A 23,753-nucleotide genomic window follows, 5' to 3' on the forward strand; every position below is an offset into this window, starting at 1 on the left:
CCGTGTGTGTTTGTGTGTGCGTGTGTGTGCACGTACGCAGGTGACATCACTAGAGTAGGAGTGCAGAGTGAAAACATACACGTGAAATAACACACTGCTATTTTTACTTATTAAAAACTGAAAAAGATGACTGGTGTTGGGTCAAGTACCAGAAAAACAACAAGGAACGTGAATGGAAATAGTGAAGAATCGGTACTCTGAATTGGAGGGACATCTTTCTAATCACTTTGAACGAGTTCCATCCCAAAAGTTCCAAATTTTATGTAAAACGTGTTAAATAGTGAACGATATTTAAATAACTTAATAACCCTGGGATTGCTTTTTACTTTTAGTAAACATGTCAGAGACTAAATGACGAGGCAGCATTTCTTTTTGGAGTGAGGTTGAACATGTTTAAACCGGAATCAATTAGCAGCTTTTGGAGGGGGGAATGAAAGCAGAGACACACACTTGGTTTGGAAAGAGAATAATGTGTGGGATGCTGCATAACCAAAATCACTCTGATGACCCATGCTTGCTGCTAGCAGGCTGTTAATGAAGAGTGATACACCAGCAGTATTAGTTTTGTGCTATACACAATGTTTAATGGAATGCAAAATTTCATACATAAGAAGTATAAAATGAAAATAAAAATATCTGCACACACTTTTGATCAATTTTGTGTCCATGACCTCATGAGATGTGTATTAAAAGCTCTGAAACAAGCGTTTTGATGTGAAATAAACTCTTTATCTCCTCTACTTCATCCTCTGTTGTTCTGTGACACGTTTTCAGCTTCTTTTACTCTGGATGTGCTCAACCATATCTATAAAAAGTATCAACTCTTCTTAGATTTCCTGTGTTCATGGAAGTTCATGTTCATAAATGGATTTTTCACCGCCACACCCCAGTTATTACTTGTTGGAAGTGTTTTGGATTTGGGTCATGCTCTAACTAGGCCACTTGAGGACATGCGCTCTTCCCTTCTCTAGTCACTGAGGTTTGGATACGTGGCACGGTATAGTGTGACACTGAAAGCTGTATTCTTTTTTTCAAAGGCTGCAGGTCACTTTCTGTTATTTTCTGCACTGCAGTGTGTGTTTTTGACCCTTTCCTCTAGCAGGAGCTGCCTAACTGACTCCAGAGCCTGGTTTTGCGTATGTAAAATATGATTAAGTGAATGATCCTGATCCATGGCAGCTTTTGTGGCACTTCACTACATGGGCTAGATGAGGTGTTAGCCAGTACTCAGTGTGACCAGCCCCTGCAATTAAAAAGCCTGGATCGTCTTTAAAGGTGATGCCGACCTCCTGATAGCTTCTCTGATTAGGTTCCCTTTTCTCAGTGGCCTACTTTGGAGGAATGCCCAGTTCCAGGCAGGGTGAGGCTACTAGCATGTCTCTTTTCTTTTTTTTTTTTCATTTTGTGATTGCCTTTTAGCAGTGTAGACAAAGTTTATAGGACTTTTTAAACCCCACCCCTGATTTGTTTTTCTGAAGGGCTTTTTATACTGATGATTAAGTACCACTTTTAAATTACTTAAATTAGTTACTCAGATTTAAATTACTTGCAAGGAACTTTCTGAAAATAGAATGCAAATGTGGAATATATACATGCTGCCTGTTATTACTTTTAGGACACTTTTTAATTTTCTGAAAAATGTTTGATTTATAGGCACCCCAAACACATGAGATATTTGTAGAGATAGAATGCAGTGCCATATGTAATTAAATGAGCACCTTGGTCACGTAATTCAGTTTGGCTGAACTATTCAGAGGACCAGCTTCACAAATCTGTAAGACATCCAGCAGGAGCCATAGCAGAGTGTCTCTGAAAACATCTAGACCAGAGGCCATCAACTAACAGACAGAGGACTGGATGCCAACCCAGCAAAGTGTTTTATTTAAAAATATACTGTAGCAAAACTTTCAAGTGAAGCAACAGAAAAGCTTTCCTCTTAGAATCCCAACGATGCCATAGCTATCCATGGCAGGGAGTATAAGAGAGCAAAATTGGCTGTGCTTTCTGGATGGGAGGGATGGAAGGGATGACTTACCCCCGGTCAATCACAGCGACACTAGGCAATTGTGAGCATCTATGAGCTCATGTATGCGGAAGAGGGCAGATAATGCATTCCTCTGCGTGTTTTATGCTGCCCTGTGACGCAGCATAAAAAGCAGTTTGAAAAGTGTCTTGGAGGAAACATATGCTAGCCCACACCATCCCTGGTTTGTGGCTGTCATGTGATAATGGAGAGCTGGCTAGTGAGTGGGAATTGGCAAGTGACCAAATTGGAGAGAAAATGGGGGGAAACTGTATGGAAAAAAAAAAAACTGGCTGTAGTTCAACCACTCCAGTTTTCTAAACATTAACCGTTGCAGTTTCTGTAGCAGATCCTCTGTTGCTTCTGCATTTATGTAAACTATTTACATGAAAAGAGTTCATCAAGAAAAGGAAGTGTTTTTACAGTCTTGCATAAGTTTGCATTTCATGTATCCTCTAATCAGCCTAATCTACAACAAACACAGAATATTTATTCTCCCTTTTTTTTCTCCACTTCAAGTTCAAAACAGATGCGTCATCTGTTCAGCCTCCGTGGTGTTAGTCAAAAGTGTGAAGCGCCGATGCAACAAAAACATAGCCATATCTTTATAGCAATAATCATTATATATACACAAATGGTTAAACATTGGAGCTGCCATTCCATCATAGTAGTTGCTCATCCAGACTTTTTTAAGCAAGGAATTTTAGGTAACTGGATCTTCACAACGTTTAGTTGAAAACCCCTGGCTAGACTTTATGTCTCACGCTTTGGGCTTTTGTTTTAGCTTTAGTTCTTTGTCTTGTTCTTTGTCTTCTCCCTCATTTCATTATTGGTTCTGTTCAGTAATTGATTTCACCTTTGTTAGTCTTTGTTGTTAATACTCTGTGTTTTCTGTTTATACACTTCTGAGCCAACTTTTTCTAGTATTTTCCTGGATTTTAACTAGTGTTCTCTCTTCATGAAGATCGATTTGCCTGGTTTAACGCTTTCCGCCTGTTTACTGACCCCAGCCTCACCATTATAACTATGATTTATGGATAATAAATAAACTCTTCACAATTTATCTGCACTCGCACGCTTTAACTCATGCACACGCACCAAGACGCTAGTTACGAAATAACAGCGTTTAGAAATGCTAAAGGCAATTTTGAATGAATCATGAATGTATAGATTATTGTTTGGTTTTTTTAGTTACTGACAAAATTATTTACTAGTGTGATATCATCTTCCTTAAAATAATTCTGGGTTATATGTTATATTTAAAAAAGAAAATACGCATTATTATTAGAAACCTGGGTGTGGGGTGACTCCTGCTCTTGAAAGGTAAAGCAAGGACTATGCTTGATAATAATTTTCCTGACTTTTTGTGTGGTTAATAAGGTGGGTTATTAAGGTATTTGCGTGTGTGACATTTACAGAGAAGCCTCCGTTCACGCGAGATGCCACCCAGCTGAAAGGCACATTTCTGTCCACGGCACTGCAGAAGAGCAACATGGGTTTCGGCTTCACCATCATCGGCGGAGACGAACCGGACGAGTTCCTGCAAGTGAAGAGTGTCATTCCAGACGGCCCAGCGGCGCAGGATGGCAAGATGGCCACCGGTGAGCCCTCTGTCTCTCTCACATCTGATTCCTGTCTTCTATTCAGTCAACTAGCTTGGCATTTAGGGTGTTTTCACACTTGGCCTGAACATGCAAGGATGTACCTAAGATCAATTTAGGGTTCATTTTTGGTCATGAGTGTAGGTTTGTTTAACACAGAAAGATTTCTTCCAAAAATTGCACAAGTTGATGCATTATTTTTGCCTTGTATGCAACTGGGAAGACAATAGGTATATCATGTTATGGTATTAATTAATACTTCAGTAAGTTATTATAAGCTTCTGAATTTTCCAGTAAAAATGAGTTATGGTCATAAATATGTTATTTTTGGCAATATAAATGTGTATGTGCCAGCAGAGCAATGCATAAAATCATGCGAAAACAGTTCAAGAGCTTCAGTTAATGTTCACAGAATCAGGGAAAAATGTGATCTTAGTGACTTTGACTGTGGCATGTAGCTGGACTGAGTATTTTAGAAACTGCTGATTTCCTGGAAACAGTCTCTAGAGCCTACTCAGAATGGAGCAAAAAACCAAAAAACATCCAGTCAGGAGCAGTTGTGCAGGAGGAAGTGCCTTGTTGATGAGAGTGGTCAGAGGAGAATCATCGGCCTGGTTCAATCTGACAGGAAGCGTATGATAACTCAAATAAGCACTCTATACAACCGTGTTGAGCAGAAAAGCATCTGAGAACACACAACACATCGAATCTTATGGGGGACGAGCTACAACACCAGAAGACCACATCGGGTTCCACTCATCAGCCGAGAACAGGAATCTGCGGCTACAGTGGGAACCAAAACTGGACAGTTAAAGATTGGACAAACACCACCTGGTCTTTTTCCGATCTTCAACTGTCCCGTTATTGTGAAACTTGAAACAGGAAGTAAAATGACACTTTGAAAAAAATCATATTACTTCCTGGACAGCCCCTTTGAGTGGCTCACTTTCGTACATGCCGCGGTCTCACCTGAGCTCACTCCACACCTGGGTTTGAAGCCGTCTTCCACGCTTACCACATTTGTTCCGAATGTACAGTATAAACAGTGTGGGGTGTTCTGGTGGAAAAAAGTAAAAGTGTGAAAAAAAGCCCTAAATTACACATGAGTTTAGTTCCTTTCTACAACAGTGCTGAATTTTTGGAGGTGCCAGGTCAGGGCTTTCGACATTTGATCAGATCTGCAGTCTGTTTTGCGCCTGCCTCATAAAACTTTAAATGTGTTTACAGAAACAGAGGTTTTATACTCTCCTAGCGCACTTGTACTCTCACAATAAAGCAGACAGTGTTAAGGCTGGATGCGCAATAGTGGATCATAAACAACTAGAAAAACACGCTACATAAGCTAGTTTTGCAGAGCCGATGCCAAAGGCCCTAGATTCTCAAAAATTCAATGCACAAGGTTTAAGATTGACTCATGAAAGGCTTTACATTGCAAGATAATCTTTTAGCTCAAGTTGAGAGACAGAATTTTCTACTTATATATTACAAAACATTAGAATAAAAATCAATACATTAGTACGTCCTGCACATGTTCAACATAAATAATGTAGTTATGTCTGTTGTACCTGTGTGGTACTTGTTTTTGTCTTACATAGGTTTGCATTTGTTGTGGCTCTGTTCCCTGACAGGAACCTGCTTTTATGAAGCAACACAGTCTGACGCCAGCGTCTTTTACCTTTTACTGTCTAGAGAGCTTGTGTACTCAGTGCTAGTTGAGGCTGAGGCACTTGTTTTTTTTGTTTTGTTTTTTTTAGTCAGCATAGACGTGCTTTAATTCAACTTTGATTCTCAAACTCCCATACAGCACACAGCAAGTGAACCATGTCTATAGGCTCCGTCGGTTCCTGAGGCCTCGTACATAATTATGCACTCCGTGTTCATTGCTGCACAATGCTGCGTGACCATGGAGAAAAAGCTGCTTAAAAAATCTGTTTTCTCATTTTCTCTCTGTCTTTGTCTTGCTCTCTCTGTTCTCTCCTGTCTACCGGTTGAGTAACAGCCTCAGGTTTTCTGTAACACTGTGGTCTCTCATTATTGGCCAGATGGTTGCGTCGTCCTTTATCACACACCTACATGCCTTTAAAACGATCCTGCTGTACACGTGTGTCTGTGTGTGTGTGTGTGTGTGAGAGAGAGAGAGTGAGTGAATGGGTGGTTATGTGGATGGGGTAATGTTAAAAGTTAAATTTCCAAGGTAGTGTTTATATTCTGGACTCTGTTGCATACAATTAACCCTTTATCCTGACAAGAGCTGCATAATAACAGTTAAAATTATAATGACGAAATATAATTTAAGAACAAAGTCAATTTATTGCATTTTAAATCAGCAGAAAACAGGCTTTTCTTTCACACCGTACATTAGATTCCATTATTTGTTCAAATGTACAGTATAAATCTATACTTATATTTTGGCAAGTGAAAATATTTTACATATAGACAGATTTGTCTAATACTTTTCATACTATTTTCAATATTTCAAAAATATTTTTAATTATTTTCTTTAAATTCAATAATGTTAATGAGATTATTAAGCCTATTTCTAGACATTCGAGCTGATACCAGCAACAACAAAAAAATCGGAGAAAATATATCAGATATCGGATCCTGTAACAAATGGCAACAGTTAGAATTGGAATTGGATCCAAAGAAATTTATTTATGGAACTGGAAAAGTTTAGATATAATTGACTTGACTGTTTTTTCCTTTGATAAGGTTAAAGTAAGTAAAAGTATTGTAAAAAAGTTTAACTGTGAAGTGCTTAAAAAAAAATTTAAAACTTAGTAGTTTCTAAAGAAAACAATATCGTGCCATATCTACTAAATATACAATGGATATAAAAAGTCTACACACTCCTGTTAAAATGGCAGGTTTCTGTGAAGTAAAAAAATGAAAATAAACATTCAGGCATCTGCTAGTAAGCTGAAGATGAAAAGGAATTTCACCATTCAGCATGACAGTGACCCAAAGCATACATCAGAATCAACAAAGGAATGGCTTAACCAAAAGAAGATCAACGTTTTTGAATGTCACGCTGATAGTCTCTTACCCGAAAAGACTGAGTGGTGTAATAAAATCAAAAGGTGCTTCAACCAAACATTAGTTTAGGGGTGTGCACACTTAATGCAACTAGGTTATTGTAAGTTTTTTATTTTTATTTTTGATTGTTTTTCACTTTATTTGTATATTTTGAAATTTCACATTGAAAGTGGGAGAAGTTCTGACATGAACTTTTTTTTTCTTTTTTTTTTTTTTTACTTCACAAAAACTTGCCATTTTTACAGAGATGTGTAGACTTTTTATATCCATTGTAGAACGTGAAAAGAAATCGTCATCAATTTTCTGAATTATCAAATCTGAAGAGGATTAATTGATTAATTTTCTATAACAGCAGCCCTGACAGTAGTTCTGGCTATAATTCAAATGATAGTTTTATATTAATGTACTCACTAATATGTTATCCTTCTGTAGTAACAGCTCATTAACAGGGACTTGTATGGCAGATGCTCCAGTCTAAGGCTAATCATAAATGGATTTAAAAAAAACATGTTATTTTAGAAAGAAAAATGTTTCCTTGCTGATATGATGAAGTTTTTTGTAAGTAGACATTTATTCCATATCAAAACATTTCCATATTTTGTCTTATTAACTTCAAGAGAGAGAAAAAGTGGTGAGAGAACTACCGTTTATGGCTGCTAGAACGTACAGTAAGTGAACATGAACTAACTTGTCCTGTGGACATCCAACTTTAACTGTAACTATAAATGGTTAATAAATTCATTCATTAATAAATAAAAATTGCAATTGTTGGCAAATTGCTGCGGTATAAGACTTGGGGACGTGCTGTTAATGAAAAGTAATGCACTTCAGGGTAGTAATGTATCACACCACATTGTTATGGATTATTTTTCTACAACAGCACACCATGTTGTGCTTTATTCCTTGTGTAAAATATGAATTAAAATTGATGTTTCTGAGCCTCAGCCTCACCACAGGGGCCAGATGAAGCGATGTAAGGAACGTTCATGCTGAATCATTTATGTTCAGGCGACTCTGGTGGATATATGAAGAAAGAATATATACTTGGACTTACGTGACTTGATGCACATCCTAATATAAAACCTTGAAGCTGCTTAATCTGAATTCTTTAGAAGGGGTTTTAAGTGGTACAAGCTCTCTGTGAGTGGTGCAGTATTTGGAAAGTATGAATTTGTAGTTACTTAGCCATTTGATATTCTTCTTCATGTTATTTAACCTCAGCCCTTCCTCTTCTGCGCCTAGGCGATGTGATCGTCTACATCAATGACATCTGCGTCTTGGGCACCACCCATGCAGATGTGGTCAAGCTCTTTCAGTCGGTGCCCATCGGCCAGAGCGTGACCCTCGTGCTGTGCCGAGGCTACCCGCTGCCCTACGACCCCGAAGAGCCGTCGGCCAGCTCAACGGTGCCCCCTCTGGGCCTGGTGGATCCCTCGCTCCTGCTCAACGGACGCAGCACCTATGATAACTACATGGAGTACATGTCTCTGACGGGGCGTCTGCTTCCTGAGCACGGAGACGCTCTGTCCCAGGTGTCCCATCCTGGAGACACACACCTGGACGGATCACAGCCACCGTCCCTCAACACACCGGGGCCTCTGCATGAAGATGCCATCTCCATGGCGTCATCGTCCGGGGCAACAGCCGGCGCCCAAGCAGCACCAGAGATTCTGAGCCTCACCATGACCAAAGGAGCTGAGGGTTTCGGGTTCACCATCGCAGACAGTCCGACAGGCCAGCGGGTCAAACAGGTGCAACTTAATCATTCTAGATGGAAGGGTTATATTAATTCTTTCAGAGGGACATGTATGGCAGATGGTCCCCATAATTTAAGCCTAATAATAAAAAAAATAAATAAATAAAATGTGGTGAAAAACAGTATGGTAAAGTATTCTGTAAGGAGACGTTTATTTAACATTTATGGAAGGAGTCTCCAGTGTCAGTGCTTTGTAACCATGGGAAGTCTTCAGGACAGAGGACTTCAGTTTCTCAGTAGCATGACAAGCTGTGTCTTTTTTTAGAGGCTTTTTTAGATGTTCCACAAAATTAAATGTAACGATAAATGGTTAAAAACTAAAGCATTTCATTCACTGATAAAAAAACAACAATTCTTTATGTAATTGTTGGCAGATGGCTGTGGTATAAAAGGAATAAAACACTTTGGGACATACTGTTGCAGCGGTTGATTATTTTCCTGTAACAGCACACCCTGAAGTGTTTTATTCCTTATGAAATAAATGACCGGTGAAATGTAATGAAATGAAATGAAAATAACAAATGAGGTTACGCAGTGTGGTGTTTCCACTGCTAAGTCCATTATATTTTCATTTTCATTATTACTCATTATTTTTTTATTTATTTTTTTAATTATTGGTACACTCTTTTTAAACTCCATGGTATAAGCAAGATAGTACCACCAAAGACGATGTCTGTTTTTCATCATGGGGGAATTATCTTCTATATACCATAGCTACTTCTCAATATTTACAAAACTGACATTTGTAAATATTTTACTTACTCATAACTCAATGATATGAAAATAGCATACATTCTGTTATTTTATTGAGCTAACTTTCTAGTCTCCCAAACCCACAGGTTACTATTACCTAATTTTTGTCACTTCCACAGACGGTAGTCTACAATTCATTGATTTCTGTGTAATTAAAATGCATAATTTAAATGCATCATGAAAAACTCAAGAAAGCCAAGTAAGACTTTATTAAAGTATAGTAAGATAGTGACCTATTTTAGCCAAAACTGCAATCAGTATTGAGGGTTTTTAAAACTATAAACAGATAGCTAGTGAAAATTGAAGGTTACGTTTTTATTGTTGAAATCTGGTAGTGAATTAGAGAGAGTTTTAGCTGTTTTTTCAGAATCAGGAAAGAGCGTGTAGATGGAGTTCAGATAGTTTGTTCTTTAGCTTTAATACCGCTGCCTTCGATTTCTTTAAAGTTTTATGTTCTCCACACCAACCAATGCTAAAATGGCATCAATTATTCTTCTATTTGTTTGTGAAATAATGACAGCAGTAGTGAAATATAGTACAAACCCAGTCTAAACTGTTACTCATTCTTGTTTTTAGGTTTAGGATGCAGCGTGCAGGAGCATTGATTTCAAACTGTGATTCAACGTTTGACTCAATCTAATAGAGCCATCCCAATAAAAGGAAATAATGCACAGCCAATCAAAAACACTTTCCATGACTGTAGTATAACAAAGTGTAGCACACGTTCCTGTGGTACTAAAACGCTGCATTTGGACTAATGAGCAGAAACAGGTGCTTTTATTCACTTTTTTTTTCACACAAAATTTATTACATGCTTTAATCACATTGCTGCTTTACTGTGTTTTAATGTGTACCTGGACAGGAGGAGGAGGAGTAGTTGTAGTAGGAGGAGGAGGAGTAGTTGTGGTAGTAGTAGTACTAGTAGTAGGAGGAGGTGGAGTTCTAGTAGTAGGAGGAGGAAGAGTTGTTGTAGTAGTAGGCGGAGAAGTAGTAGTAGGAGTAGTAGCAGTAGCAGTAGGAGTAGGATTAGGAGGAGGGGGAGTTGTTGTAGTAGTAGGCGGAGAAGTAGTAGGAGTAGTAGCAGTAGCAGTAGGAGTAGGATTAGGAGGAGGGGGAGTTGTTGTAGTAGTAGGAGGAGGAGGAGGAAGAGTAGTTGTAGTAGTAGGCGGAGAAGTAGTAGTAGGAGTAGTAGCAGTAGTAGTAGGATTAGGAGGAGGGGGAGTTGTTGTAGTAGTAGGTGGAGAAGTAGTAGTAGGAGTAGTAGCAGTAGTAGTAGGAGTAGTAGGAGTAGGATTAGGAGGAGGGGGAGTTGTTGTAGTAGTAGTAGTAGGAGGAGTAGTTGTAGTTGTAATAGTAGTAGTAGGAGTAGTAAGAGGATGAGGAGGAGGAAGAAGAGTAGTTGTAGTAGTTGTAGTAGTAGGAGGGGGAGGAGTAGCAGGAATAGTAGTTTGTATTCACGTGTATGATCTGTTGTCAGTCACACGTTTACCTCGTCACGTACAGTACTGTGCAAAAGTCTTAGGCACATGCGAAGAAATGCTGTAGCACAAAGATGCCTTCAAAAATAATTAAATTAAATGTTTCTTTTAAAAAATTCTATTAAGAGCAGTAAACAGTAATAAATGAAACAAAGTCAATATTTAGTGAGGAGCCTTTCATTTAAAAAAAAAATAGTAGTCTCAGGTACAATTAGTGCAGTTTTATAAGGAAATGAGCTGTAAGTGTTACTGAGCATCTTGCAGAAGCAGCCACAGTTCTTCTGGAGACTTTGACTGTCGCACTCGCTTCTTATTTCTGCAGCAAAACCCAGCAGCCTTCATTATGTTTTTTGTCTGAAAAGTGTCTCTTATGTAATATGCTGCTTTCTTTACTGACATACAAACATCTTTATGTAACATTTAATTTTGTGCTGGAAAACTAATGTTTGGAAATCTAAAATGTTTTTGTACTGACTGGATAATGCAGAAGTCATAAAATAAAAATCTATAACAAAGTTTGTACTAAAAAAATAGGGTGCCTAAGACTTTTGTACAGTACTGTATATTTTTTGTGGTTAGGAGTTTGGTGGTGGAAGTAATTTGGAGTTTGGTTAAAAGCTGGTAACACTGGTTGTGTTCAGCACTGTGAATTTGAACTTAAATCTATGGCCGGAAGCCATATTGTTAAATTAATCCAAATTAAACCAGTGCATTGTGTGATAATTACAATTCATATTTACAATTCATTGACTGTTCATGCAGCAATATGTTAGCAGTGTGCTAGACTCCTGTTAGATGTTTATTTCAAAGCTTGTCATCTTCTCACTCTTATATTGTTGCTGTAGTCTTTTTATTTTTCATTTTTAAATTGTCTCTTGCTTTTATGTCACATCGTCTTACATTTGACAGCAAAGAAAAAAAATCTCTGTTTCAGTTCATTTTCTATGCCTGATTTCTTTCGGGTTCAAAGGCAAGTGCTTGTGTTGAAAGTCAGTGGTCTAGATGTTATTAGAAACCCTCGTTTCAGACGCTTAAACTCAAGAAAAATCCAGCAGAGTCCAGAAAATCAAATCAGAGAGCTGCATAATCTGTCTCTGAATCCACAAAACTTTGCCCATGTAAATACTGACATAACTTGACACCAGTTAAAAAAAAACCTGCGCAACTGTCAATCATTCCAGATTCATAAGCTGATTGGCTCATCTTCTGTTTTATTTTTTTTATCTAGCCTTTTATTCAACTGATATCCATTTATTAATTCCATCCGATACTGATGTCAAAGCCCAAACCAATACTCTGCGCATCACTAATTGTTTTATTATCAGTGCAGCTTTATTCCATGGCGTAGCTGTTTGGAACATTGTTATATGCTGCATGGCTTGTTCAGGTGCTGGAGCCGCAGGGGTGTCCGGGCCTGTGTGAAGGGGATCTGATAGTGGAGATTAACCAGCAGGGGCTGCAGGGCCTCAACCACTCACAGGTGGTGCAGATCCTGAAGGACTGTGCTGTGGGGACCGACGCCACTCTCGTCATCCAGAGAGGAGGAGGAGCAGGTACGAGCATCTCTCTCTTTCTTCTTTTCACATTTAGTCTAAACAAAGGGAAATGAGTTATTAAATTATTCCTGATGAGAATATTATTACATTTGCATTGTGTTTGTTTGTAGTCATGAAAGTTAATTTCGGTAAAGTAAATTATTTATTTATTTATTTATTTTTGGACGCTGGGGTATACACTAAACAGATAGTTATCCAGTGCAATAAAGGCGGATATATCAAAATACAATACAAAATAAATAATACTTCTTGTATTTTATAAACGTTGACACACTGGATTTTTCTTGCTAAGAAAAAAAAATGATAGAAAATCTCTAAAAAGTTTAATGATATTTGTCTGTACTGCACAAAGGAGTTCTGAGATTTCTGTTGCTTATTTTTTCTCACTTCACCCTACACATTTTCCAAATTGTCTGCTTGGGATATTTTCTTTTGACTACACTTCTTATAACGTCTTGTCTTCTTTATTCGGGACGTTAATGCTTTTTTTCTTGTTTGTGTTATTGAATGTTGTGCTAAACAGCTTCATGTCCAGCCTGAGGAATGTAACCTAGGGTTCAGCTAAGATCTTTGTAAACAAGCTGTGACATCTGATGTTCTTTTGAAGTGAAAATGCTGCCTGAGGAGAGAGCATTCGACTCAAATCACTCCACTTCTGTACACGCACTGACCAGACTGTGGTGTGTGTGTGTATATGTGTGTGATATTGTGGCTGTCTGTGGGTGTGTGGAAGCTTGAGTTAAAATTCCATGGCATCATTTCAGACTCATTTGGCTGGGTTCATCCTAAGCCTGTGGGACTGCAGAACATCCTGGCAGGCACGAGCAATGATGTTTCGTGCTAATTCTGAGCTGTGCCAAAATAATCGGCTAATATCAGGCTCTGGTTGCACTGCTCACTATTATTGATATATTGATATTCCTGCATGCATTAATGATGTTCTTGAAATGACCTCTGTCTTGTTAGCACATCTTGTGCTTTTGCTTTGAGGTACATTGTGGGTTTAATAGAATGCCTGCAGCCTCAAGAGGTGCAACCAGGCGGTCCAGTCTGACCTGGGTGATTCATATCTGACCTTTTCCTTGAACTCGGAACGAGCAATCATCCCGGAGCAGATCGAATCCAAAACAAGCAGACGAGAGTCTGATTTTTTTCCCTTCCCACTACAGCTCATGCTGATCTACCAGCACGACGATTACAGCAAATGATCACATGCTTCACTCATTTCATCCTGCTGTCAGAATGAAGCCACATTCATTCCAGATGCTCCATTCCTGTCTGTATTCTCGTTTTTTTTTCACTCCTTCTCTCATCCTCTGTTTACATTACACAAGCCCGTGGCCCTGAAAGACCTCTCTAGTACAAACACACAGTGAGGTTTCAAATAAGCAAGTGAGAGACAACCTGAGTGAATCACAGCTTACTGAGTGCGAGACTATTCAATTCCAGCGCCGGCACGCTGCCAAGGTCCCAGCCAGAGTCGGCCATGTTCACAGCTCTCTCCTCTCAGTGCTGCGATTAGCGTACAGCTCTCACACTGAGCTACAAGCCACAAACCGACAGCACTCTGCGCCAGTTAGGATGAAGATGTTTAATAGAGAGGTGGGATAGTTACAGAGTAAGCCAATCAAGGACTGGCACATCACAGATGGTTAATCTGCTTTGTCTGAAATTAAATAACCCTTGACTCAACTGATTTCAACAACATGGTGATTTTCAAGGATTGAAACACTCCAGAGCTATACTATACGTTTTTTCCCTCAATTTGGTCATTTTACAATTTCTACCCACTAGCTAGCTCTCACCTGTGACCTCACAGCTAACAATGAGAAGGGTGAGGGCTAACACATGCTTCCTCCAAAACATGTGAAGCCAGCCACTGCATCTTTTCAAACTGCTGCTCGTGCTGCATCACAGAGCTGCTGAACACGCTTGGAAGAAAGTGCTAACTATGTGTGAGAATGGGATTCTCTAGTGTTGCTCTGATTGACAGGGGAGAGAGTAACACCACCCCACCCACCCAGAGAGCACCAATTACTCTCTCTTAGACTCCAGGCCATGGATGGCTGTGGCATTGTCGGGATTTGAAATTGCAATCTCCTGAAGATAGGGCAATTGCTTTTCTGTTGCATCATTTGGGAGCCCCACATTATATCTTTATATCTTTTTATAGGGTTACATTTACTAAAGATAGTTTTAAAGCCATACGTTTTTTATATTTAATGTTAAATTGTTTTATTTAGCCAACTGACATGATAGTCTCAGAAAATTAAAGATAAAACAAAACTAAAAAAAACACTAACGGGGTAAATATAGCACATCTGTTCCGACAGCACTGAAAGATTATCTTCTCAACATTATTCACTAAACATGAGACATGAAAATGCCAGGTGTAAAGGGTTTCTCCATCTCAGCTGTCCACTTGTGCTTGGATCACCTGAGACAGAGATCACTTTGCTTTTGACTTTAAAAAAGCTGCCTTTGTGTTGTTCTTTCTCTCGCTCTTGTCTACCACTTTGCACTCTCTCTGTTTGCAGTAGTGCCTTTGTCAGCGCTATTCACAGCACTGTTATGATAGGGCAGGTTGATACGTCTGTTCCCCTGACTCCATAGCTGGCGTGCAATATCACTTCAGCCGTGGCATTTCAGTGTAGCGGACAGCTCCTCTCAGACCCGCGACATTTCAGTACCTCGGACAAGTCCCGTTCCTCCACTCCTCCAGTCTCTGATCTCATCTGAACCGCTCGTCACACCGAGCCTCATGGGAAACACAGACGTCCTCCACATACCCGATGATTCATTGAGCGCCAGTCTGCAGCTTCCACACTTCACACCAGAAAGAAAGGAGGCAGGGAAGACTTACTGACAATGTTATGAATGAAATCCAGGATCTGGCGTTTTATTTTAATCATACTTCCTATCAGCGCTTCCTTTTAAATGAATAATGTGTTTGTAGGTAGGGTTTAAAATGCATTACAGGCACTAAACAATAAATTAGCAATACTCTGAGACAACTTCAAATACGAGCACTGATGATTTAAAATATATATATATATTTATATATATATAAACCTCATCTCGGATGTTTCTACATAAAAAAAAATCTGGCAACCTTGGAGACATGAACTCCTCACAGCTGATTTGCATAATCTGAGTGGTGAGCGAAGAAAATCAACTTAAGCAGGTGTGCAATCAGACTCTGAATACAAGTAACTTTCCCTGTGTAAATATTGACATAACTTTTGTACTCACCGATTGTGAATACGGCCTCCCCAGAGGAGGTTATATAGAATGGGTTGCCAGATTGGATCATTATTTCTAAAACAATCAATTGTTTAAAACCAAGCCAATGGATTAAGAGTGACACCAAACTGCTAGCAAATTACACTGAACTTAAGTAAATTAATCAGCACAAGGTCAGTAGTTTCCAGACGACTAGATTTAAGAATGGCTCAGCTTGTGAGACATGACCTGACAACCCTTGGAGAAATCAGTGCTTTTAATCGGTAATGTAGTGGAGTGTTAAATGATTTTTTTTGTTCCATGATTTATTTGCCACATTTGCATCCCTAGTTGTATTGTACGTTGTTTAAAATTTACTTCTAATTTTCTTTAGGACTATAAGTGGTTTGTGTGAGTCATGTCTGATTGTGTCTCAGTTTTGATTCAAACTAAAAAAAAAAGTCTTTCAGACACTCCACACTACTGATTTGTATCTAAAATCCCCTACAGGCATGATATTTCATCTCACTGTAAACACACTGTATATGTGGATGGGATATTAATTAAAAAAAAAAACTCTTGAATGATGACATATAAATAGCAAATATTGTATGGCAGTGTTGAAACCTGAAAGAGCATTCTCCTCCTCTTTCGACAAACAAATGCCAGTCCTCCCCTTGACAGAACCGACAAAATGGAGTGCACGCCATCATCTGTTTTGAAATCTCAGCTGGTTTATCTCAGACTTGAGCTTGTGTTCAGGGACGAGAGGCTCAGTCTCTTGGCAGCGGCGTACATTTGGCTTCACGTTCCGCTCTTAGTGGTTCAGCCAAGCTCCGTCCCGGTCATATAGCTTTCAGTGTAATCCTGTTAGTTTAAGCAGGCATGCAAATGGCTTCCTCTCACCTCTAACACGTGTATGCACAAGTACACATACACATACACACACATGCACAGCACAGAGCATATTGTTTATATTCATGGTTTATGACACGCTTGCTTTTGAAAGACTAAAACTAAAACTTGCTCAGCTCACAAATAAAGCTTTGCCACACTGGTTCTGTGGTTCTGTGTTTTTGCGGTTTAATTTGTACTCTTCACGGGCTTTAATTAAATCACAGAAGCATCCACAAATGTCAGCTGCGCACATCTGGCATAATTAGCCAAAGCTCTTTCAGTTCGGATTTATTCATTATATTTTTCTCATCATTGTGGCTTGAGATTCTGTTTTTGTTTTTCCTTCTTGTTGTCGGGAGATCGCTACTTTGAATCCTGATGATGTGACAGCCTTCCATGCCAGGGGGTCCTGGAGAGCAAAATTGGCCATGCTCACTGGGTGGGAGGGATCTTGTACATTCTCTCCCCTGTCAATCACAGCAACGCTAGGCAGTCATGGGCATCCTCCAAGTGTGTTGCCCTGCGCTGTGACGTAGCATGAGCAGAAGTTTGAAAAGACGCAGTGGCTTGCTTCATGTGTCTCAATGGAAGCATGTGTTAGCTTCACCCTCCCTGGTTGGTAGGGGGGGGGGTCTACCTAAATTTGCAAAATACAGGGCAGTGTCAATGCAAATCGACTGATTTAGCACCTGCATTGACTTAGTAAACCTGAAACCCACTTTAGGGACAGCGTGTATGTTTGCAGGTTAATAAATCCAGAGAGCATGTATTAAATTTCCAGATGCCTGTTTCTGTCAATTGAAGACAATATTATAGTATTTACTAAGCCATATTAGATATTCGCTGTGTATTCACACCTGTGATGCCAGCAGCATTCAAAGAGAGACTGTGAAAAGGGCATCATTCACACGTACCTTCTCCTCATCTGACTTTACACATAATGTAATTCATGCAATTATTCTTTGTAAATCAGCCGTAGCACACACACACTATTGATCCCATTATACATGCAAATTAGCATTTGTTATTTTGGATCTTAATAAATTAGGGCCACAAAATTTGGATAATAGTTGAACATTAAATTATGATTTCTTTTTAAACACTAAACTCTTCTTGGCTGATTGTAATTACATTGGGATTTGGGTAAATTTTTTACCATAGTGATAAATCCATCCATCCATTCATCCATTTTCTATACCACTTATCCTACACAGGGTCGTGGGGAGCCTGTAGCCTATCCCAGGGGACTCAGGGCACAAGGTGGGGGACACCCTGGACGGGGTGCCAACCCACTGCAGGGCACAATCACACACACACACTTACACACAATCGCACACACACTACGGGCAATTTAGAAATGCCAATCAGCCTACAATGCATGTCTTTGGGCTGGGGGGAGGAAACCGGAGTGCCTGGAGGAAACCCCCGAAGCACGGGGAGAACATGCAAACTCAGCACACACAGGTCAGAAGGCAGGAATCAAACCCCCAACCCTGGAGGTGTGCGACAAACATGCTAACCACTAAGCCATTAAGCCACCATGCCCCCCCAACATAGCGATAAATTTTAAATTGAAATTTATTACGTACATACAGACTTTCTCAGTACTCAGTACTCATGTGCTTTACTCATCACATCTGATATGCAAATGTTTGCAGGATGAACTACAGACCCTGTTTGCTAAGTTAGGTAATGCTAGTGAACAAAATTGTGGTTATTAAGCATTATATTTTGTCAAATTTGCTGATAAATAAATTGTTGACAGTATGGCTGTGCAAATTAGGACTCAGATCCTGTGACCAATGTGAGCTAGCTAATCTGGGATGATAGTAGGACATGGGGCATTCGTAATTTGCATATTCATGAATATTCATGACCATATTAATAGAAAAGTGCAGTGATGTTCAGCTTTAAGTAGTTTCTTGCAGTGATACACTGATCCCACTTCTTCATTTTTGATACAATTTGAATATCAGGGCTTTTGAGTGATATCAGATACTGAGCCGACACTGACATCCTCTTAGTAACCGACTCTGTGAAATCTCCTGTTTGTAAATCATGCAAAACATCAGATGGAGGTGTGTTCTACAGTATGTTCACATGTAAGATCTGTGTGGTGACAGTCAACATCAAACATGTTCCTGTCAAATCAGAAAACAGGTCACATCCAGTCAAATTCAGAGTTTTCAGGCCAGCTGCCGATACCGATACTGGCGCATCTGTGATTTCTAACATTCAAAAATAAAAGCATATTTTTAATCCACATCGATTTTTTAAACATACATGGGGCTACTTTAAGGTTTAAGGATGTAACTTTATATTTTTTCCATTACAGTTTGTACCTGGGGAAAAAGCTTGTGCCTGTACTGTACTTTTGTACATAGTCACTTCTAACTAATTTGCGTTTGTCCATATTTTAGCACAGAACTGTATATTTCCTTTTAAAGTGATCTTAATTCACTTCAGCGATGTGTTATGTCTGATGTCAGTTTTTGATCAAGTAGTGTCTGCACTAAACCTCACTTCGCAGCGCCACTGAACTGACAGATGCCCTGTCCCGAGGGAGCTGAGATTTCACAGTTTTGTTTTGTCTTTCTGTAGCGCACATAACTGTCCATACTGATCAGCTGCCTCACATCGTCTGAAGTGGACAAAACTCTCTGATTCCTCTCCGTTCTGTTTACTCTCTTCATTCTGTCATACAGCATGTGGCTCAATTTCTCTGGCTTTTCCTTTATTGGATTCTGATTCTGCTGCATATATTGGGATTGATTTGCAGTAAATCATTGTAACCTTGAAGAATGCTGCTCTCTAAACCTGAAGTGTGTTGTGTATGCTCTGTGTGTATGATTCAGTAAATCTGTGGATGACAGTGGAACTGCTAGGGATGCAAGAATGCCGTTTTTTAGGCCAAGTACGAGCACAAATCCATGTTTTTGGTACAGGATGATACTGATACTCATACTGGAATGAGTACTAACCATTTAGTATTAATCAATAAGGGCATCACAGAACATTTTCATGGTGTAAATTGTGGCCTTGAAAAGCACACAAGTATGCCCATACACATATACTACACTGCAAAAAACTCCTTCTTATTTATTATTAATAATTTTATATTTTAATTCAGTGTAATCAATTTCCAGTGGAGGTTAGTTCTTCTGATGTTAGCTACACTGTATGGTGAAAAGTTTTTGGACAGCTGACCATCACACCCGTATGTGCTTGTTGAATATCCCATTCCAGATTTAGTCCCCCTTTACTGTTATAATAACCTCCACTCTTCAGGGAAGGCTTTCCACTAGATTTTGGATTGTGGCTGTAGGGATTTGTATCCATGTAGCCACAAGAGCATTAGTGAGATCAGGCACTGGTATCAGGCGAGGAGACCTGGAGCTCAGATGGTGTTTCAGTTCATCCCACAAGTGGTCAGTGGGGTTGAGGTCAGGACTCTGTGCAGGACACTCGAGTTCTTCCACTCCAAACTTGACAAACTATGTTTTCATGGAGCTCGCTTTGTGCACAGGGACATTGTCATGCTGGAACAGGTTTGGGTCTCTGAAGGGAAGTCGTAATGCTACAGCATACAAAGACATCCTATACACTTGTGTGCTTCAGACTTTGTAGCAACAGTTTGGGGAAGAACCACATATGGGTGTGATGATCAGGTGTCCACATACTTTTGGCCATATAGTCCAGTAGAATTTAAATTAAGAGCATTTGCTAGATACATTAATTATCTTGGATTGAGTAGGGTTGCAGGGTTTTATTGTACAGCTATTAGTAAAGTACATTTCATTGTCTTTGTTGCATCAGAAGCTCTCCTTGTCAATCACTGATAGTAGCTGATAGTCAAGCAAAGCATACTGGGTAAGGGCTGTGTTTTTTTATTTTTACTCACCTAGTGTTGCCTCTAGACATTTTTCTCACCTAGGCAGTGTTGGTTACTGGAGTGTGCTGCTAGTGCTGAGCTTCATGTTTAAGGTGTTTTATCAGGTTGCTTGTATTGTAGGAAGATGCTGTTGTCCCTCCTGTTGATATTTTCACTGAGCACTGAGCTAATAGTGAAATAGGTCCAGATCGCTGTCATTTCATGTCGTCTGTTCATTAGTGCAGAATTGTACACTGGGCTTACATCACATAGTATCACAAGGAATTGGTTGTTGGATTTAAGGCGTTTTTTTACGAGTACGAAAAAATGAAGCACCTGCATCAGTACCAGTGCATGCCTTTAATTACAATCGTGGGCCTGGGCTGAAGCTTATGATGTAATTATCTCACAAATAAACTTGACTCATCATCATTTGCCGATGATGAAAGTGACAGTTTGGGAATGGATTGTGATTTAATCTCTTTTTCTCTTCTCTCTTCTCTTTGTTAGGACACTTCTCTTCTTGGGATGGTGCCAAACAGGTAAACAGATCTGAAATATCTACTTCTCAGTATCTCTGTGTGGTCTGATGTTTGATGTGTAATATTTAGTTGTTGTGAATAAGTATAGCTATCATACATTACTGATGGGAATAATCAGAAATTGGAACTGGTTTTTGGAGGAGCATCATTTTAAAATGAGGTACTGTGGTTACATGACATATAAATATATCTCCACGAGACACATAATAGCACTGGAATACAAATACAGATATTATTCCTTTCCTTTCCTATCTGCAGTGACAGTGCTGAAAGATCTGAAAGCCTCATGGGGTAAAGGATCAAATCACATCTTTGTGTAGTATAATAGGATCTGGCTGCCAGTGGAGGTTGGCCTTTAGCACTGATCTAACACCGTCTACTCTTCCCCGAAGCCTAATCTTACTTTTACCCTTTCTCAGAGAGTGGCAAGTGCAGATTTGCATTAAAGTAATATTGCTGCACATCAGGTAAGTCCCAGTCCATGGCCACTGCATCACCGAGTGTCATAAATGGGGAAAGATAAAAGAACAAAGCGACAGACACCATAATGCAGTCGCCACGGGTGGTCTGCCAATTCAGCGTGTCTCCCATGTCCCTGTGTTAGAAAACAAAGACCTGTAACTGAAGATGAGGTTTGTTTGTGTGTGTGTGTGTGTGTGAAGGCAAAACGCATTTGTCTTGAAGAGAAATGATTCCAAGTCCGACGATTATGCAGATTCTCATTCTCAATTGATATTCCTGCACCCTGGTCCCTGAGATCTCGCTGTTTCATCATGCTGTCACAGAAGGCGAATTGCTTTGCCAGACCATGAACAAGCTTTTGTCAGCGCCGGATCCCGACTGAATCTAAAAACGAGAACTGTCTCATTGTGATTTTCGGCCCTCATCACGCTGTGATACGGGTTATGGCGTAGTATACTCCAATATTTTATCATCGACTTCATGACTCATCCAGAATCCAAGACTATGTTGCAAAAAACAAACTTATACTATGGTTGGAAAAAATATTTGATTCTTAGATGTGTCATATTTTTGCTCATGAAAGATTTTTCACTGGTAATCGAAATGACATAATCCGATTTTTATGTAGACTTGAAATATGAAAAATGACAATCGTACCAAACATGAAACCTTTCAGGTTAAAGACTGTCCGAAACTTCAATCAAGGTTCATGTTGCTTATGTGTAAAATTACTTTAATATGTACATAATATATAAAAGTATGTATTTACTTATATAAATATATTTTATCAGCGCTGTTGAGTTCTCAATTCTGATTGGTCAGAAGGTGTTTCTGTAGCAGAAGCTCAGACAGTCATGTTGGCTGCAACTGTATATTAATGCACATATTCTATGTTATCACTCATCGTTGTTATGAACATGACACATAATTTAATGCACAATTTATGCATTGTACTGCTGCCACGTGATTGGCTGATTAGATAACTGCATGAATGTGCAGGTGTGCAGGTGTTCCTAATAAAGTGGACGGTGAGTGTATAATTTAGCTAACAAACTGTTGGCAAAAAAGTAAACTGCTTCCATTTATTTCCATTTAGTTTGTAATTATTAAAAAGATGTCATGATACCAATATATTTCAGAAAAGTGTATCGTGACAATCACAATCTCGATATTATATCGTCAGCATCATATCACCTGTTATCTGAGTTCAAATAGTATTCAGATAGTGAATTTATTGTAAATAGTTTTAATGGAAATACATTAAAGCCTTATTTTTCATGACAGATGAAAATAATATTGTTTTAAAAAGAAACGAGCGGTCACATTGTAAAAAATCTCCCACTGTGTAACAGTGTATCACAGTGTATAACCACAGTGTATAAATTTGGATCATCGAATTGTGATAGAAATAGAAATTAGAAATTCCCACCGTCTACTTTGTAGGATCTTTTGTACAACAAGGATCAGGATTTTTTTTACCATTTGCTTTTGTGTTAAACAAAGACTAAGCCACTCTAACATTGGGTGCCGAGATTTAGGGGAACCTCGTCTTGGCTTCTTTGGATCTCGGTGTGAGCGGCATTAGCAGGCAGACAGACCTGGAGTGAAAAGCTAACAGGTATCCACTGAGATCCGTCGTGCCTGAGGCATCAGACTGTGGCACTGCTGCTCTCCTGCCACACTTCACACACTCTTTCAGTACTCAATCCATCTCCCGCAGGGACAGCCAGCTCTCTCAGAGCAGAGGAACAGAGAGCGAGAGCACAGGAATAATGAACTGGTTCGTCTTTACCATGCACTGAATGCACTCTAGTCAACTTGCTGTCACTTTTACACACACAGAAACGTATATGTGGATATTTTGTGGCATATTTTACCAACAAAAAAAGAAGAAAATTCACTTCTGTGTGCATGGGAAATGATGCAATAACGTGTTATGCCTGTGTACTGTTGTCTGGAGCTGCTTTGTGTGCACTGCATTTAAATATTAGTGAATCATCTGCTGCTGCACAGGCTGAGATTCAGATATTTCAAATTCTGCTCTGCCTGCTAGATAAACAGCGGTATTGCACCGAGTAGAGAGAACGCTTTTAAAACACACTGCCAGTCCAAAGATTTTGAACAACCTGTATATGTTTGGTCAAACGTCAAGCAATGATTTGATCAGTTGATTTATTTGAGTTTGACTTGAAAATAACCTAGATCTAATTGAAAAAAAAAACCCATTGATCTAGTGTATCTTGATTGTTTTAATTAAGCACTAATAGCACACACTGTATATTTCTCTTGCAATTGATGCTAGTATTTTATCTATAGGCTTAAGTGGTTTCCCCCTCCAACTGCACCGCCATTTAAGCACCATTTAGAGTCCAATTTGGATCTGAGAGCAGCCAGTTAATACATCATTAAATACATAACACAATTTAGGTCTTTGCCTGGACACGTTAATAGCTATTCTGTACCTTTGTGGTTTGTCTGTGGCGCTAATAGTCATTAACCCTCATAGGTCTAAACCCATTTTTTATACCTAGTTAATAAACATGCCAGTAGATACTG

The 23,753-nt window shown here is 39.2% G+C and overlaps 1 protein-coding gene across 10 annotated transcripts in view; it reads left to right on the forward strand.

Annotated features, from left to right (window-relative positions):
* magi2b (membrane associated guanylate kinase, WW and PDZ domain containing 2b) overlaps window positions 1–23,753 on the forward strand; it is a 123,361-nt gene that overhangs the window by 76,430 nt on the left and 23,178 nt on the right. For all 10 annotated transcript variants that reach the window (XM_053235554.1, XM_053235555.1, XM_034305947.2 and 7 more), the window contains 4 exons: window positions 3,442–3,624; window positions 7,903–8,411; window positions 12,035–12,200; window positions 20,704–20,735. In XM_053235554.1, the coding sequence (XP_053091529.1) occupies window positions 3,442–3,624; window positions 7,903–8,411; window positions 12,035–12,200; window positions 20,704–20,735 (890 nt within the window). The remainder of the gene's footprint in view (window positions 1–3,441; window positions 3,625–7,902; window positions 8,412–12,034; window positions 12,201–20,703; window positions 20,736–23,753) is intronic.

Source organism: Pangasianodon hypophthalmus, chromosome 7 (assembly GCF_027358585.1).
Source record: "Pangasianodon hypophthalmus isolate fPanHyp1 chromosome 7, fPanHyp1.pri, whole genome shotgun sequence".
NCBI lineage: Eukaryota > Metazoa > Chordata > Actinopteri > Siluriformes > Pangasiidae > Pangasianodon > Pangasianodon hypophthalmus.